Raw genomic sequence first — 17,998 nt, 5'->3', positions numbered from 1 at the left:
CAGGAATTTGCATCCCAGATTGGTGTCGAACTCTGGACAATGACTCAGGGTGGCCTTTATACACTGCTGTGGGACAGACATCACTTTGGCAGATGGTAGCCAACAATCTACAGTTCCAGCTAAGAATTTAAAAGAAGAGTTGACTGAATTGCTCCTATGGATGACCCTTTTCTCTCACTCCCTGGCTGGCATTATCTTCCTGCTGTCACATAACTAGTTCAACCCAGAGCTAATATTCCTCATGGTAGGAACCTTACCCAAGGCCTCTGTTTGCCTGAAGATTCATGAAAACTCATCTTTATGGGCTCAACATATGGCATGGGATGGGTGGAGTGGTTGATGACAGGTGCATTAGATTTCTATTGGTTTCTGCCATGGTCATATTTTGGTGTTGATGTTGGGCTAGACAAGCTAGTCAACATGGGAAAGATTGACATGAATTCTAGAAGGACTTATTGGCTATTTTAATGTCTTCTTTGATTTTTTTTTTTTCACTTTGAGTTTTACCTGGAAAATTTTAGAAGATATGTTTATACTACCAGCAGATAGGCAATTTGGGATTGGTAGTATCTCTAATACCAATTATGGGTGGCATTGATAGAGCCACAGCTTCATGAATAACATAGTTTCATCCTATAATTTAATATATTTGGAAAACTAGTGCCCAGAGAGGTGAAATGACTCGTCCAAAGGACTCAGATGCTGCAATATATCTCAAATTGTGGCAGTAGTTCCAGTGGGACAGGGGCTTGGTCTTTCCTACTGCTGTGTCCCCAGTATCTGCCACATGTATTTTATTCAACAAACACTGTCAAAGGAATGGATAAGCGAATAAATTATCTTTGATCCTCAGCTACAGTGATGAGTTGAGAACTTTGGAGTCATTAATGTTACTCTTGACATCTTTCTAGTGTTATGCTTTGGCCTCAGTCATATTTATATGACCATCAAGTAAGTCATAAATCTAGGTCAAGGCTTCCCCATTCCATTCTTTCACTGTAAGAGGACCAGTCACGATGTCCTCACATTTATAGATGGGTGGATCCATTTCCAGAAGACTCTATTTTGGACCATATTCGACCAATGAAAATAGGAAATTTCTAGGGCCATTTGAGAATGGTGCCACCAGCCCTTAGCTGTCTAGTCCATCAAAAGTGCCCTGCTACTCTTGCATAGTGTGCTGTGCGTGGCTACTTAGAATAACGATTGGTGCAAGAACCCCTGTGGTTTGCATGCCACGTGATACCTGGGTGTCAGAGAGCTTGACAGCTTGAGAGGGAGCATAAGCAGACCTCAAAGATGTATTGAACTTGCTGCACGGTAAGGTGTTCTGCCCAAGTAAAAGGCAGCCGCAGCTCACACCATCATTTATTTTTAATGTGTTTTTGTTTGTTTGGTCTTTGTCCTTTCCACTCTCTTTCTCTTCTTTGTCCTCTTTGAAGTACATAAAAAAAAAAATGGTGAGAAAAAAGGGAGCCATTCAGGTGACTCTGGACTGACTGCCATTGTGGTTATCAATCTGCGGGTGTCTGAAGCATAAGTAACTTCTGGGGCAGACAGAGGTGAGCCTGCAGACCACTGCTGAAGGTTTACAGAGTAGGCTTGAGAAATAATATACAAGAAGCAGAGACTGTTAACGTGCTTGTCATAATATATGTGTAAATAGTTTGGATTCTTGATTGCTTAGAATTGGGATGCATCTTTACAGATTAAATGTAGTGGCATAATGACTCAGAACCTTCTTTCTGGGTCTGAAATGGAGGGTGTGGGGAGAGGAATGGATGGGGGGCAGAATACAAATGAGCATGGATCTGATTGAATGAGTTGTCTTCCAAAAGTGAGCTAGTAATGTTTTTTCTCCTCAAATTACTCTTTAGCATGATGATGCAGTTAACTGTACTTTGAATGAATACTTTAGCTAAAGCTTCATATATATTTGCAATATGTTAATATTAACAATTTTACACATGTATGAATGGAGAAAACTGTTAGAAATTTGCCAAATTATTTTCTAATGAATGCACATGGAAACTTTGTTTTGGTGCTATTTCAGCTTGAAATTGATGCGGTATATTTTGTATAATATGATTTCTAGAGCACAACTTGAATTTTGTACTTATTTGCCTGAGACCATGGATATTTAGGTACTCCTTTCCTAAGAAATTAGTTTTTTTGGGGGAGATCAACATTGATAAATAAGGTAATAAAATATAATTAGATGTTTATAATTTCACAATGAATAAATAATAGACTGTGCTAGTTTCACAATTATTTGTATCTATTTTATTTATATTTTCAGCACAAACCTAGCAAGATAATTTTTCCCCCCTAGACCTCTAATTTAATCAGTGATGTGACTGAGCCTAGTCCAAATTAAATACTGGCAATAATGAAATGAAAAACTCTTTTAATAAGGGTCATAATATAAGAGACACATCATAGCAGTTTGTATGTTTGGTTTTGTCCAGGGTTTATTGAAAATGATGCTTCTCTCACTGTATCAAGTGTTTATGGGTGAGGTTGACTGTTTAGTGTGCTATGTTAGCCGCCAAGTCACCACAGTAACGTGAGCTTAATCAACAAGGTATATGTAGGTTTTTACCTCCCTAAAAGGTTGAATGCATCCATGTGTGTGGGCAGCTGGGTATGGACACACAGGCATCCATGAATGTAGCACTAACCCTAGTTTTGTGTGAATACTTACTTCTGTGCCTTCTCCCCACAATGCCCCCAAATCTCACTTGCTGCCCCTGGAACATTCTCAACATCTGTGCACGTGTGTTCTTTGAGTGGCGAGGTTGCAGTCATTGCTCCTAGAAGCCCATCTTCTTTTTATCAAGCTCAGTTGACTATAGTGCCCCAAACATCTGTATTCCAGCCTCACAGCCTGTCTTCTGTCTGAAAAGTTTCCCAAATCCTACAGTTTCCCTTTTCTTTCCATCTTCTGAAATGACACCACAAAGTCAAATCCCTATTACCCCAAAAGTCCAGCCCAGGAGTTAGGTTTTCTGTATATAATGGCCATAGGTGACATTTCCTGTTTCGGCCATAGGTGACATTTCCTGTTTCAACTCTAAGGAGGATCGAGGTCAGTTTTGGAAGGGGTTAGGGCTGGATGAGGAATGATTCCTTACACCAAGTTCATTATTGGATCAACTAGGCAATTGGGCAGGAGATTTGCTGAATCTTCCTGATTAAAAAATTTTGGAGGAGCTCTGAGGAATGGATTGTGTGTGTGTGTGTGTGTGTGTGTGTGTGTGTGTGTGTGTGTTTAACAATGTGATTAGGATGAATCAAGTACATTGCATCACCTTCTAAATTCATTTTAGAATTGGAATCTTATAAATGTTCTGTTGAATCATTGCACCCAGAGGGACCTGGGAAGAGTTGTCTCCCTTTTCCATACATTGGATTATTTAAATAGCAATATAGGTATTCCTTTCTTTAAGAAAACTGAAGACATGGAAAATTGAAATTTCCAAGTCAGTACATGAGAGAATGATGATTAACTTACAAAAGAGATCAAGCTAGGAATCCATAAGTGAACTACTTTACAGCAATGTACCTCTTTTTCTTCCACCTTTGCATTGGAAATTCTGTATCTGTTATTCTCTTACTTCCAAGGACTTCAGGAATTAGTTCAGGGCAAAAATAAAGAGTTCTAGCAGTGAAACTTAGAAATGAGCTTCTACCACTTTCCTTAGAAAATTTTTCTTTTATCTAATAGTAGCATTGTTAAGTCATTTCCATGGTAGGTAAGAAATCTTACCTACCTATTGAGAAGTTGCAATATTCTTTCCATTCCCTTCTTTCCTCTCACACTTGTGTGATGTCTTAAGTTCTAAGAAGCAGGAGCTCTACAGCCAGAGCCCAGTTTCTTAAGATAGCTGCACAAAAAAAGTCCATGGGAATTTTTCAGAGATGTTCAAGGAATTTCCAAACCTGCTTGCTACCATTTTCTCCATTCTGTCCACCTGGATCCCAGACAATGCCTTCAGAGGACAGCATAGTCTACAAGAACTTGGACACAGAATTGGGTCTCAACAAGTATCTGTGGACTGTTGGTGAGTGCATGAAGCACACACACCTGGCCCATCCCCCCACAGAGCTAGCTCCAGATGCACAGCAGGCTGCTGGGTTCTCTGCCATGCTCTGGAATGTGCTGACCTTCCTTCCTTGGGATGATTGCACTTTTGGAGAGTGTTATTATTAGTTGAGTGTGTTTACTCTGATCTGTCAACACTCCCTCACTCGGGGACTTTCTGGAGCTCACGAACCTGTGGCAGGAACACAGCTAGTCAACCCCTGCTTCTTGAAATCTCTTCTTTTAGCTACAGTCACTCCATACTTGCCTAGTTTGCTTCTTACCTCTGACCATCATTCCGTTTCCTTTGCTGGTTCTTTCCTTTGATCTTTAAATAGTTGAGTTCCCCAAGGCTCAGTCCTAGACCTTTTTCTCTCTTCTCCTTTCTTCTTTCCTTTCCTCCCCCTGTTCTCTTTTTCCCAGTTTCATTGATTCTCATGTTTTCAATTACCACTTATTTAGCAAACACTCCCAAAATGTCTACCTCTAGTCTGCAATATATTTTGTAATTTCCTACAAAGCTATCATTATTTCCAAGTGGATAGGTGAAAAGATCTTTAATAAATAAGGAAACACAAATAAAATGTAAATCTTCAGGAAGAAAGGAGGAAAGGAAGGAAGCAAGGAAGGAAGGAGAGGAGGTAGGGAGGAAAGAAGGGGAAGGAAAGGAGGAAGGAAGGAAGGAGGAAGGAGAGGAGGTAGGGAGGAAGAAAGGAAGGAGGGGAGGGAGGGAGGGACCCCTTTTCAGGCAAAAACTGTGTTGTAAGGTGGGTGGATGCAGAGATGCAAAGATTTTTGCCACGGAACTGATCAGGAGGCTGTTCCACCCACTAGGAGAGAGACAAAGATAATTAGACTAGGATGGGAGTTTGAAAAACAATAAAGAAATAAGTGACAAGAGTTGATCTGTTTGAATGTTGGGAATGTTGAAAAGGAATGAGAAATATTCTCAGCGTCCCACCCAAGAAATTAGGTAGATTGCAATGAAGCTTTCTCAGACGAGGAATACTATAGAAAGAGAGAGAGAGAGACAGAGAGAGAGACAGAGAGAGAGAGAGAGAGAGAGAGAGAGAGAGAGAGAGAGAGAGAGAGAGAGACAGAGACAGAGAGAATAGAGAAGAGTCATTCTGTTTTTGAGTGTGTTCAATTTGGGAAATCGGTGAGATATCCAGCAGAATGGTCCAGTATGTAGTGGAACACATAGGTTTAGAGTTCAGAGAGAATTACCATTCTGTGAAGGTTTGAAAGGAGGACTTGGGGACCTTCTGATGGGACATGGTTTTACCAAGGGTAGTGGTCCCTCAGGGGATCTTGTCTGTGGAAGGCACTAGGTGGAGCTAATCCTAATTGCTGTCCCTGTCTATAATATCCTTTAAGGACCCAAATCCCTCACATGAAAGAGACAACCCGATGCACCCTCCAGTGGGGTTGGCAGAGTTGGAAGCTCTGGTGAAGGGTGACCCCCAACCCCAAGCATCAGTCAAAGCTGTCAATTCTTTTGTGGCAGAAGCAGTAATGGGCTTTCCTCTGGGTTCTCTGGGCAGATTCACATCTACTTCACAGCACTGGGAAACCTGGGGACAGCATCTTTGTTTCTGTTCCCTGCCATTTAGAAGGCCGACATCTTCTCCCTCGATAGCTCACAGCTGTCTTCTCCTGCTGGCAGCTCTCTTCCGGGTGAGTGGGGCTGAGAACAGTCTATTTCCTCTAGAGTTCTTCTGGGCTGTGCGCTCTAAGGTCACAGCTTCCCTGATCTGGCTATTGGTCTAGCTAACATGATACTGGGAAGGAGAAAAGATTTAGGACTGGCTCTTTCAGGGTAGACTTGGCCATTTGCTGTGCTGCTCCATTCTTTTGCCCTCCCTGCCAGGTCACTTCCTTCTGTAGTCCCTGTGGCTGTTCAAGTCTTGGTCTTTTGCTGGTCTCATGGCTGTGAGCACAGATACTCTAGATAACAGTGTAATTCCACTTAACTGCCCTTGAGCACTATCCCTGGAAACCTTTATATGATCTTCTGACCTCCCCTGGATTCCAACAGGAAGCCCCACCTAACCATTTATGTGTTCCTTCTGCCATAACTGAAGCTGGGGCTTGGGAGAAAAAGCTGGTGTCTGAAAGGGCTGTGTGTTTTGCTCTCTCCAATAACCACTTTCTGCTCTCATCAACTGAGCTGCTTACCGGGGGACGTGTTTGCTTGAGTAAGGGGAGTTGGATGGCATCTACCCCTGGTGAGGGGATTAATGCTCATTTCTCTCTTTGGGCCTCCATCTGATATAATGCGGGGAGGGGCAGTGAGGGGAGTGGGGAGGGCCCTGTTTTCTAGCCTGTGTTTCCCCAGCCTTTCTCCACGCTGGGCCTTGATGTGTTTTTGGCTGGTGGTGTGCGGGGGGTAGGGGGACAGGTCAGAGCCTGTGGCCCTAATGCTGCTGCTTCTGGTTTCCTTCAGGTCACCCAACCTGCCTGCAGTTCACCCTGAACATGACCGAGGCGGTCAAGACCTATAAGTGGCAGTGCATAGAATGCAAATCCTGCATCCTCTGTGGGACCTCGGAGAATGACGTGAGTTTGGGCTTTTCCTGAGGGAGGGAGAAATCCAAGGGGCCAGGAGTCCTTTGGAGGATGGAGAGGAAGACAGAACTCTCAGCACTTGAGGAAAATGTCAGTCGATCTTGTTCTTTGCCTCTACAACCCTGGGGACCCTTGTAATACAGGGACTGTGGTGCTCTTTGTGCCTGTGCAGGGAGATGCAGGACGTGCTGGCAGTGGCTGCCTGGATGGCCATTTGCCCTTGGGAGCAACCTGGCCATGAGCCCTCGAGGGCTTAGTGACTGACAGGGGTGACCATTGCTTATGGTTGGAATGCACTTGTTGTTTCCACCACATTCCATGGTGTATGATCTCATTTGGTCTACATAGTAAATATAATAATGCAGAAATTTCAAAAACACTTTTTTTTGTTATTAACACTTTAAAACATACAAAAGTAGAATAATGATACTGATGTACCCCCAATACCAGCTTCAAAAATGGTCAATAGATGTCCAATCTTGTTTTAAAAATACTACTGCCTTCTGCTTAGTCAGTTATAATATCTGTTCACTTGCCAATATGTCATATATATCTAAAAAAACCAATAATTCCTTAAAATAATTAAACATCCATTAAGTTGCCTTATAAGTATTTTTATTTGAATTGGGATCCAAAGAAGGTCCATGCTTTGCTATTAGTTGATATATCTTTGAGATTTCGTTTAAAAATTAGCAAGACCTTGTCTTAAAATAAAAAATAAAAAGGGCTCTAGGGATGTATGTACCTCAGTGGTAAAGCACCCCTGGGTTAATCCTCCTGATATATATATATATATATATATATATATACACATACATATACATATTATATATAAACACATATACATACACATATTTTAAAAATACTATATAGATTTTTCCCTCTGTTAGTCATATTTTGTCACTGTGACCGAAATACTCAAGAAGAACAACTTAGAGGACAAATAGTTTACTTCGACTCATGGAGGTTTAATCCATGGCGGGTCAACTCCATTGCTCTGGGTCCAAGGTGAGGCAGGGCATCATGGTGGAAGGACTGTTCTGTTCCTGGCAGCCAGGAAGCAGAGAGTGGGGTGGCCATACCCCTCACCTGCCTACAGTTCCATTCAGTCCGTCCGTTCAACCTAGAAGGGTCTGATTAGATCGCAGCTCTCACCATCTACACATTTCACCTTTGAACATTTCTGTATTAACATGGAGCTTTTGGCAGACCACTCATATCCAAACCGTAACACCCTCTATCTTGCTCTCTCTTCCCTGCCTTAAATTCTTTGTTGAAAAAATTATATAATTTGTTCAACAGAGTTCTCATAACTGTATTTTCCTGAATGCATCCTTGTGGAGTTGTTTGACATTTCCCTCTGTCTCTTGTATTTCTTGTAAATTGGTAGAGCTAGAGGCTTAATTCATGTTCTCTCTCTCTGTCTTTGTCCCTCTCTCCCCTCACCATCTCTTTCTGTGTCTGTCTCCCTGTCTCTCTCTTTTCTGGCAAGACTACTTTATAGATGATGATGTGTGCTTTTATCAGGAGCTATGTAATAGCTTTTCCTTTTGTGAAGGTGAGTCTATTTGTGATTCTCAGACTGACCATTTCATTAGGGGTTACAAATAGTGAAATTATTATTTGATTATTTCTTCTTTGTATATTAGCTGGAGTAGTTTCTACAAAGAGAACTAACCCAAGCTCGAATTTGGTTACTCTTGGGTATAAAACATATAGAAAAGGCAGGATAAATGCTTGCTTCTTTACCTTTACCAGTTTTTAAAATAATGTGGTTGTTAAAATATCAATTCATAAAACACTAAAGAAAATAGAAATTATGGAACACCTTCTTAACATGAGAAAATATTTAAACTTAGAACTAAAAAGCCAGTATCTTATGGGAAAAAACTAGGGGCATTTCCACCAAGATTAGGAATCAGATGAGGATGTTCACTATTCTACCTTTCAAAATTATTCTAAAGGCATTAGCTAGCACAGGTGGACAGGAGAAATCAATTAGAGGCCTAAGAATGGATAACAAAGTACAAGCTGAGCATCGCTAATCTGAAAAGTCAAAATTCTCCAAATTTTGAAACTTGAAACATGAAACTTTGTAGTACCAATGTGACACAAGTGGAAAATTCTATGCCACAAAACTTTGTTTCATGCATAAAATTATCAAAATATTGCATAAAATTACCATCGGCTTATTGTATATAAGCTGAAACACATATGAAGTGTAAATGAATTTTGCCCTCAGACTTAGGTCCCATTCCCGAGGTAGCTCATTATATACATGCAAATATTACAAAATCTGAAAAAGTCTCAAATCTGAAAAAAGTTCCAAATCTCAAACACTTCTGGTCCTGAGTATTTCAAATAAAGGCTACTCAACCTGTAGTAAAACTCTACTTTCATATGATGTGATAGTATATCTGGAAAATGTTAGAGAATCAATGATAAAGCTAACTCGAGCACAAAAAGTAACAGGATATAAATTAACATACATAACTAGGAGTCTTCATATATCAATAATAACCAGTTAGAAAGCATAATTACATTTATGAGGGCAACAATAAAAAATGCAGAGGAATATGTTTAAAACAAATATGTAAAACCTATATGAAGAGACAATTTAGACACTTTTGAAAAGACACAAAGAACAAATGTCAAGATATATTGTGATCTTGGATAGAATGACTCAACATTCTTAAGATGTCAATTATTCTTAAGGTAATTTATGATTTTGTTTTAGTTTAGGGCCAACAAACTTTTTTATGGGGTTAGATAAGCTGACACTTAAATTCATATGGAAAAACAAACATAAGAATACACAGGAAAATATTGGTAAACAACTTATAGCGGAAACTGGCTCTACCAGACGTGGAAACCTAGGAGAAAGTCTCTGCAGTGGAAACAGTGTTGTACTAATGCGTGAGTAGACAAATAGACCAGCTGGAATAGAATAGAAAGCACATAAATAGACCCACCTACATATGGAAATGGAGTATAGGATAAAGGTTGCATCTAAAATTTCCACGTCAAAGATAGACTTTTTAATGAATGGTGCTGGGACAATGAGGTAACCATTTGGGAAAAGACAAAATTAGGTTCATATCTCACACCAGACATAAGAACAGTCTACAAATAGATTGGGAATCTAAATGTAAAAAGGAAAACCATATCAGTACTAGAAGAAAACATGAGTGATTCCTCTTTATTCTAAATATAGGGAAAGGTTTTCTAACTGTGACTTAAAATCTAGAAACAATGAAATAAAATATTGATCAACTCAGCTCCATGAAACATTTGCAAAGTCAAAAATATGATTAAGTCAAAAGATAGCCCAAAAAACCAAAGGTCAAATGTTTTCCCTGATAAGTGGAGAATGATATATAATGGGGGTTGCAGGGGTGGGGAGTGAGAGAAGAATGGGGGAGCTTTAGATTATGTAGAAGGAAATGAGAGGGAGGGGGGTATGAAAAATGGTGGAATGAGACAGACATCATTACCCTATGTACATGTATGATTACACGAATGGTATGAATCTACATCGTGTACAACCATAGAAATGAAATGATGTACCCCATTTGTGTACAATGAATCCAGATGCAGTCTGTAAAAAATTAAAAGATAAATTAAAAAAATAATTTAAAAAAAAGATAGCCGACAAACTGGAAGGAAGTATTTGTGATCTCTGTACCAAGAATAAAGGGCGAATGTCTCCAGTAGATAAAGAACTCTTAAAAATGAAGATCGATTACCCTGTGTACATGTATGATTACACAAGTGGTATGACTCTGCTTTGTGTACAACCAGAGAAATGATAGTTGTACCCCATTTGTGTACAATGAATCAAAATTAAAAAAAAAAAAATGAAGAATAAAGGACTAGGGACCTGATAGAAAATGAGAAAAACATCATCAACAACAACAACAACAAAAATGCAAAGGACTATTTATGAACAATATTAAAATGGCCCTGAAACATGCGAAATAAATGTTCAGATATATTCAAAGAAACTCAAATTAAAACAAAATTAAGATACAACTTCTTACTCATCTAGTGGGCAAAAAATTTTTTAAAGTATGATCATATATTCTCTTGGAAGTATTTCAGACAGGTACCTCACTTACTATTGAAGGAAATAGAAGCTGGGATGACCCTTCTGGAGGAAAATTTGGTAATGTTTAACAAAACCACTGTGCACTCAACTCTGACTCAGCAGTCCCACTCACAGGACTCAACCCCCAACAGAATGGAAAAACATATGCAAAAGGTGATTTATGGTAGCATTTTTTATAATTACAAATATTTGGACACAACCTCAATGACCATACACATAAGAACGGTTGAATAAACCATGGCCCAGGCATATGATAAAGCACTATGCAATTGTAAAAAAGATAAGGAGGATGCCTATGAATTGGTATGGAATGACTTTCAGGTTAGATTGTTAAGTGAAAAAAAATCAAAGTAAAATCCAATATCTATAGTATCTGCCTTTATTATAAGAAAAAAGTAGATGTAAGAAAACATACATCTATGCACTTGTGTAAAAGAAATACAGGGAGAATAAACAAGAAGCTGATGAGAGTGGTTATCCACAAGAAAATGGGGCAGAGAAAAAAAATGGTAAATGGGAAGAGGTACTAGGGATAGGGGAGGAACAACATTTCTTTGAGAATACCTTCTTGTGTAGCTCTGACTCTTAGAATCAAGATAAGATTTTCATACAACTCCCCAAAAGATAAATAAAGTCAACCAGGATGTGGAAAAAACTAAAATGTAATAAAAACTGTAACAAACAAATCCAACTATAATATAAATATATAACATAGCCATACTAAAGTGCTGGGAGGAAAAGAACTAAATGAAGTAATTTTTGAAAATAGTATTGTGACTCTGTATGGTAAGGCTAAAGACAAAATAACTGCACACGAATGTTATAGTCTAGTTAGAAGATTTGTTTTCATGGGTATATGAATTAGAAATCATAAAACTACTCTTTGTGCATGCTCGGTTTGAACTAATAACTGAATATTGTGGCCAATGAGAGTCAGATTTCTAAATGTCAGAGAAAGAATAACAAGGATGAAGTCTAGATTGAACCCTGTGGCATTGGATTGGAATAGGAAGTATCAATATAAACTCATGTTTTTAAATATGATATATAAAATATATCTAGTTACCTATATGTATATACAGATGCATACGATATACCTTCACATATCTTTATTTCCTAATACAGTCCTGGAAATGAAGACTGTATTAGCTTCATGTTACTACAACAAAATACCTGAGGCCATTAACTTATAAAGAGAAAAAATTTATTTAGTTCATAGTTGTGGAAGTTCCAGTCTCAGACCAAGTGGCCCTCATTGCTTTGGGCCTCTAGTAAGGTGCTGGATGGCAATGGCAGGGAATGCATTTTGGAGCAAACCACTTACATCATGAGCCAGAAAGTAGAGACAGCACAGAAAATAACAAGGTCCCGCAATCACTTTTGAAGGCTTGTCTCCAGTGACCTAAGGATATTCCACCAGATTCTGTCTCCTAAAGGTCCACAGCATCTCCCAATGTCCTCAGCCTGGGACCAATACTTTAACACATAGACCTTTGGGGAGCATTGTCCATATTCAGTTCATAGCAAGAACCTAGAAGCAATCACAGCTCAGAAGCAATGAGAATGTATAGCACCCGGATGTTGGTTCTAAAGAACATTCTTTAATAAAAGGAACCAGACATCCCTGGAGAAGTGGCTCCTACCAGGGCTGGGGAAAAAGACACAGGATGAGCCTGAAGTAAGGAAATGTTCAAAACAGATAGGACGTATCTAAAGGACACAGGAGACAACCTGGAGGAATTCCTAATGGTCAAATATAGTAAAATTTGAGAAACTTGATAATGATGTTTTTGGGTTATAAAATGAAGAATAAAATAAATACCCATACTTATGTTTTAAAAAGTTGAATAAATAAATAAGTGGAAAGAAGATAAGCTCTTCCTCAGAGCAGAATTCCAATGAATAAATGTAGAAGGAAGAGGGAAATCATCATTAGGGAAACATCACATTTGTGGTTATTGTAAGCAATAACCATTCATTGATAAAAATTAGTGGGCAGAAGCATGATGAGAAATGGGATATGTGCATAATCTCAAAATACCTCTCCAACAAGATTACTTATTAATATATTATGAGGGGGAAAACATTAGCTTTACATGAAAAAGCTGGCAATCACTACCTCAACTATACAATCACAGTTAACATTACAAGTAACAAGATACTAGCATCTGAGGCACCAAGAAGGGCGCAGCGTAACTGCAATGGTGTTTTTGTCAAAAAATGCATGTATATTTCAATCTTATGAGAAAAGATCCAGTTCAAATTGAGTGACATCTACAGAAGCATTGACCTGCACCCTTCAAAGTACCAATGTCATGAAAGACACAGAAACTAAAGAACTGTCACAGATTGAATGAAAATAAGAAAACACAAATAAAAGCAATGTGGGATCCTGGGTTGAATCCCAGGAAAAGGGACACAACACAAATGAGAAAACTGATGTTATTAAAATAATAGACCGGTATCATACTGGTCATTTCCTGTTGAGTTCTTCTACTATGGTAATGTAAGATGATAAAATTAGGGGAAGTTGAGTAAAATGTGTACAGAAACCCTACCATTTTTTTGCAACATTTTCCTAAGTCTAAAATCCGAAATAACGAAATAAAAAATAAATAGTGTGATGTTTCCCTAACACCTCCAAAAGGAGACTGTTTAAAAATGCCATCTTTATGAACTCAAGGATTAAAAATATTTTGTTTGCTTCAATCCATTACAGTTAAACTCTTTGGCCAGTGTGAACATATTCAGGATAGAAACTAAGTTCTTTTGACATAATCCTAATAGCATTTGATAGCTTCCTTGCTTTCTAATATGTACAGATATTGGTACATCTCATCCTACCAGATCTGAAATTAGTCAGTTCTCCAAAGACTACAGGTCCTTTCAGTGGGCAGTGGTCTATAGAGAACATAATATGGTTCTTGGAGGTGCTAATTTTTACTTTGTTTATCCATTACTCAGGGGCATTTTCAATGAATGGAGCTAGAAAATATTTTTGTGTGTGTTTTAAAGATGAAGTACACATGTTAATCCTTGCAGTTCATCTCTAGTACTAATTGTGGAGATTCTATTTAACCTCATTGATCTTACATCTGTATTTTTCTTCAACCATATAAAAAAATCTTGCTTCTCAATGATACTAATATAACTACTCATTTGATACACATACAAAAGTTTTAGAACATCATCACCAAAAGCAAAATTACTGGAAAAAGTGCATTTTGCATTTATTTTTGTTTTTAACAAATATTCTACTAAGGAAGTATAGTCAAATTACTTGTTTTAAAGTCACTTGGAACAGTTTCTGTGTGGTTACACCACCAACTGGATATGCATTTACTCATTTTGCTTTTTGTTTTGTTTTGTTTTTTAGGAACATATTACAATTTAAATTTTGCTTAATGTCTGTGTAAAATATTTACTGGTTTTAGAATCAAATCTCTGAAGAAAAATATCATCATAAAAGTCTAGCTTCTATCCTTAACTATTCTATGCTATTCCCTCACTCTGCTTATAGGTGACCACTTATAAAAATGTATGGTTTATCTTTCCATTTTGTTTGAGTGTAAGTATATATGCATACATATGAATCCACAAGAAGATATATGTTTTCTCTACCCTGCTTTTTTTCCACTGACTATCCTGGAGATTATTCCAGAGCAATATGTAGACATATTCTTCATTCTTACAGCTGCATAGTTAGTTCTTCGTCAGTTTATTCAACCAGTCCTTTATTGACAGACATTTAGGTTGATTCTGGTCTTTGACTTTACAAACTTGCTAATGAGATTTTGTTGTTGTTGTTGACTTGGCAGAGTCTTAGGAAAGGGGTCAGGGGAAGAATCTGGAGTCAGGAGGTTTCTTGACCATTAGGGCCTCTCTTACATGGTCAGGAATTTCCCCTACATATCCCAGAATGAGATTCCCATTCTGCTGAAAGTTTACCCATAGGTGGACCCTAGTTATTTGATACATGATAGTAAGATGTCCTTAAATTGTGTTTTTCATGGGAGTTAGCATGAACTGGGGGTTCTTGGTGGTTTTGATGGGGAATTATCCTGAAAAGAAAATGGAAAAGAAGAGAAAATGGTGCTAGTCAATTATTAACCTGTGAAAAATGCATTTAAACTGCCAGAGACCTGCTTTTCCTCTGGGCAAGTCCAATCCAGGGTATTCTGTCTTCTTGTGGTTCTCATATGATCACTATAGGGATTATTGATGTCTTTAGGACTTCAGTAATACTGTTCCTGCCAAATCCCTTGCTATTTTTTGTCTCCATCCTAACTTCTCTTCATATTATCCCTTAACCATATCATCATATAGCTTTCTTCAGCTCTGACATAATGATACAACTTTTGGGGAGTAAACCATCATGCCCTGGTTTTTTATCCTTCTTCTCAGACTGTGCTTCTTAGTTTCTTTGTTCTCTTCTTGACTCTTAAAGTTGGCATTTCCAACTTGTCCTTCTCAGCAATCTCTCTGGGTCCTTGTTTTTTTCAGATAATTCAATGAAATCTATAGATTTACTCTTTCCTCAAGGGGAAAAAAAGTACATTTCTACCTATAAACAAAATTTTGCATGTCATTTCAAAGGGTTCATGGATACCCTTCTATGAGCAAAAATTCAAAGACATGTGCTCTCATCCACTCTGGGCTTCTTCTAGGACCTTCATTTGCCACCTATGTTCTTTATCAGTGACTCCCAAATCCATATTCCTGGTCCAGACTTATCTACAGACTCCAGAGGCCTCCTTACTAGGTGATCAGTAGATTTGTAGCTGATGTTTCCCTCTCCCTCCTATGGGTTCACTCTTCAGCCCATGTCTTAGTGGGTACTCTATCAGTTGACTTGCTGACTAAGTCACAACCTGGAAGACATTCTTGATTCCTTCACTATCACTCTCCACATCTAATTAATGACTCTTAAATGGAGCAAGACTCATTTCTTTCTTCCATGCCACAATCTTACCTCAAGCCACCATCATCTCTCACTTTGGTGGCGATAGCAAACTTCTAACTGGTCTCCTGGCCTCAAGAACCACCCTCTCCCCTGATCTCACCTGAGCTCCAGCCTCCAGCCTGGAGAAGGCTTTTGGAAGTCAAAGAATGGCACTGCTTGGTTTTTCCTACATTCACATAATGAAACACTGAAGAGGTTTTGTGTTTTCCTGGTTCTTACCACCAAGTAGAGCTGTTGCCTACTTAACAGATGGCAAGAATGGAGACTGGAGGAATTCAATAAAAAATTTCAAATATTTAAAGTACTTTCTATTTACTAGGCAATCATCATGGGGAATACAAAAATGCATAAAATTAGTTTTCTGCACTTTAGAAACAGAGCTATTTGCTATAGGCATTTACAAGAATAAGGAATCCCTTTAAACTTGGATGTGAGTGGATAGTTGAGGCATGAGTTGAGCAGGACCCTAGGGTGGGAATAAGATGTGTATAGCTTGGGAGTCAGAGGGGAAATCTAGATATGGGCAAAGCACAAACAATGAGGACTTCAAAGGGGCCTGGGAAGGGGCATCCAGCGAGGTTGATCTCTGGAAACATGGCTGGAGGGATAAGTGGGGGCCAGATATTGGCCCCAAATAATTGAATCTCTCTCCTCCCTTCTGCCTGCTCTGTATTCTGCCAGGACCAGCTACTCTTCTGCGATGACTGTGACCGTGGCTATCACATGTACTGTTTAAATCCCCCAGTGGCAGAGCCCCCAGAAGGTAATGACAATGAGGTCAACAACAGCTACTGCTCCTACCACTTACTGAGCCCTTACTGCGGTGCAGGCCTTGTGCTAAGGGCTTTTCATGTCTTGTCTCATTTAATCATCACAACCCCGTGAGGTAGGTGTGACTACTAGCATGTTACACTTGAGGAAACTGAGGCACAAGGCAGCTGGTATTTCAACGTAAGGATCAAAGAGGTTGAGACATGTGGTTGAGATGATGGGGAGGTATAAGCATCCAGGGAAAATGGCCGAGGCCCAGAGATGCTGATTAAGAGGCATGACCAAGAAGTGAGGGTCTTTATGACAGTTCAGCAGATCATCTCTGAGTGTGTACTTTCTGCTGAGCAATAGACTCCAGCTTGTTTTCAGGACTAAGACTGGGTCTTTTGCTTGTGAAAGTTGAAGGAAAACAGGGTTTGCAAGAAGTTAGGGCCACTGGGCTGGGCCTCAAAAGTTAGAGAGGGGATGCTACTAACGCCATCTTGTGTCTTCTAGGAAGTTGGAGCTGCCACTTATGCTGGGAACTGCTCAAAGAGAAAGCCTCAGCCTTTGGCTGCCAGGCCTAGAGCCCCAGGTCACAGAATGTGACTTGCTGCTGGAGAGGCTGAGCCAGAGCCCAGTTCAAACCAGATGGAGCCCTCCTCCCATACATCCAGACCAACCAATGGAGAGGAAAATGAATAGTCCCAGAAGGGCACGGACATAGGGAACCAAGAGGGTGAGGTATCCACTTACCTCCTGCCCCACAGATGGCACTTCGGCCAGCACCTCCTTGTTGCTACCAGAAAGATCTTGCACTTTTGAAGAACAACCCCAGCCCCAGCCCTATGGAACCCTCTCACTTTTACCTGAGCACTGCGACCCTCTCACTGGTTTCCAGTTTAAGGGAAGCCATTTTGTGGCCACTTATCAACCACTCATGTGTATTTGGTGTTTTTTTTATCTATTGTATTCCAAGAAATCCATGCACAACCTCCTCACCCCCAGCTTAGACTCTTCACCCAAATTCTCATCGGAGGAAAGAAGTGCTGTGGAGGAGTTGTTGCTTAATCACAAGCCTCACTAGACTTGGATCCTGGAAGCCATCTTGAAGATGGAGGCTCAACCTTGCCTTCTTGTTCCTTGGTCTCTGTGAAGAGGAAGCGTTCCTTTCTAGAACCCCAGCAGTGGCATCCACAGTCGGGGTGGGAGTCCTTCATCCACTGTGTTATTGCTTGATGGGGGGTGGGGGCGGGGGACTGAGAGATGGGAGAAAACATTGGGAAAATGGTGCTAGGGCGCTGCCATGCCAGTCAGTATTGGTTATCCATCAGGAGAGACTGCAAGGGATCGGGCTTGTTCCTTGACCTTCAGAAACGAGGCATTGTGAGGTGACAAGCCACAGTCTATGGGCAAAGAAAAATGGTCAAGACTCTGCCTCCAAACCAAGCTGGTGTGGAGGCCTAGCTTTGTTTCCCCTGGTGGGACTCAAGCACTGGGAAGGCGATCAAAGCCTACCCCGTCC

General features: G+C 39.7%; 1 protein-coding gene across 1 annotated transcript in view; it reads left to right on the top strand.

The window, feature by feature from the left end:
- Positions 1–17,666, top strand: part of Dpf3 (double PHD fingers 3) — a 245,550-nt gene extending 227,884 nt beyond the window's left edge. Inside the window, exons 9-11 of the mRNA XM_047539004.1 lie at positions 6,531–6,643; positions 16,405–16,486; positions 16,990–17,666. Of these exons, the coding sequence (XP_047394960.1) occupies positions 6,531–6,643; positions 16,405–16,486; positions 16,990–17,060 (266 nt within the window). The 3' untranslated portion in view covers positions 17,061–17,666. The remainder of the gene's footprint in view (positions 1–6,530; positions 6,644–16,404; positions 16,487–16,989) is intronic.
- Positions 17,667–17,998: the final 332 nt, after the last annotated feature.

Source organism: Sciurus carolinensis, chromosome 2 (genome assembly GCF_902686445.1).
Source record: "Sciurus carolinensis chromosome 2, mSciCar1.2, whole genome shotgun sequence".
In the NCBI taxonomy this organism is placed as follows: domain Eukaryota; kingdom Metazoa; phylum Chordata; class Mammalia; order Rodentia; family Sciuridae; genus Sciurus; species Sciurus carolinensis.
The sequence above is the reverse complement of the archived record's forward strand: the minus strand, read 5'-3'. Positions and strand labels throughout refer to the sequence as shown.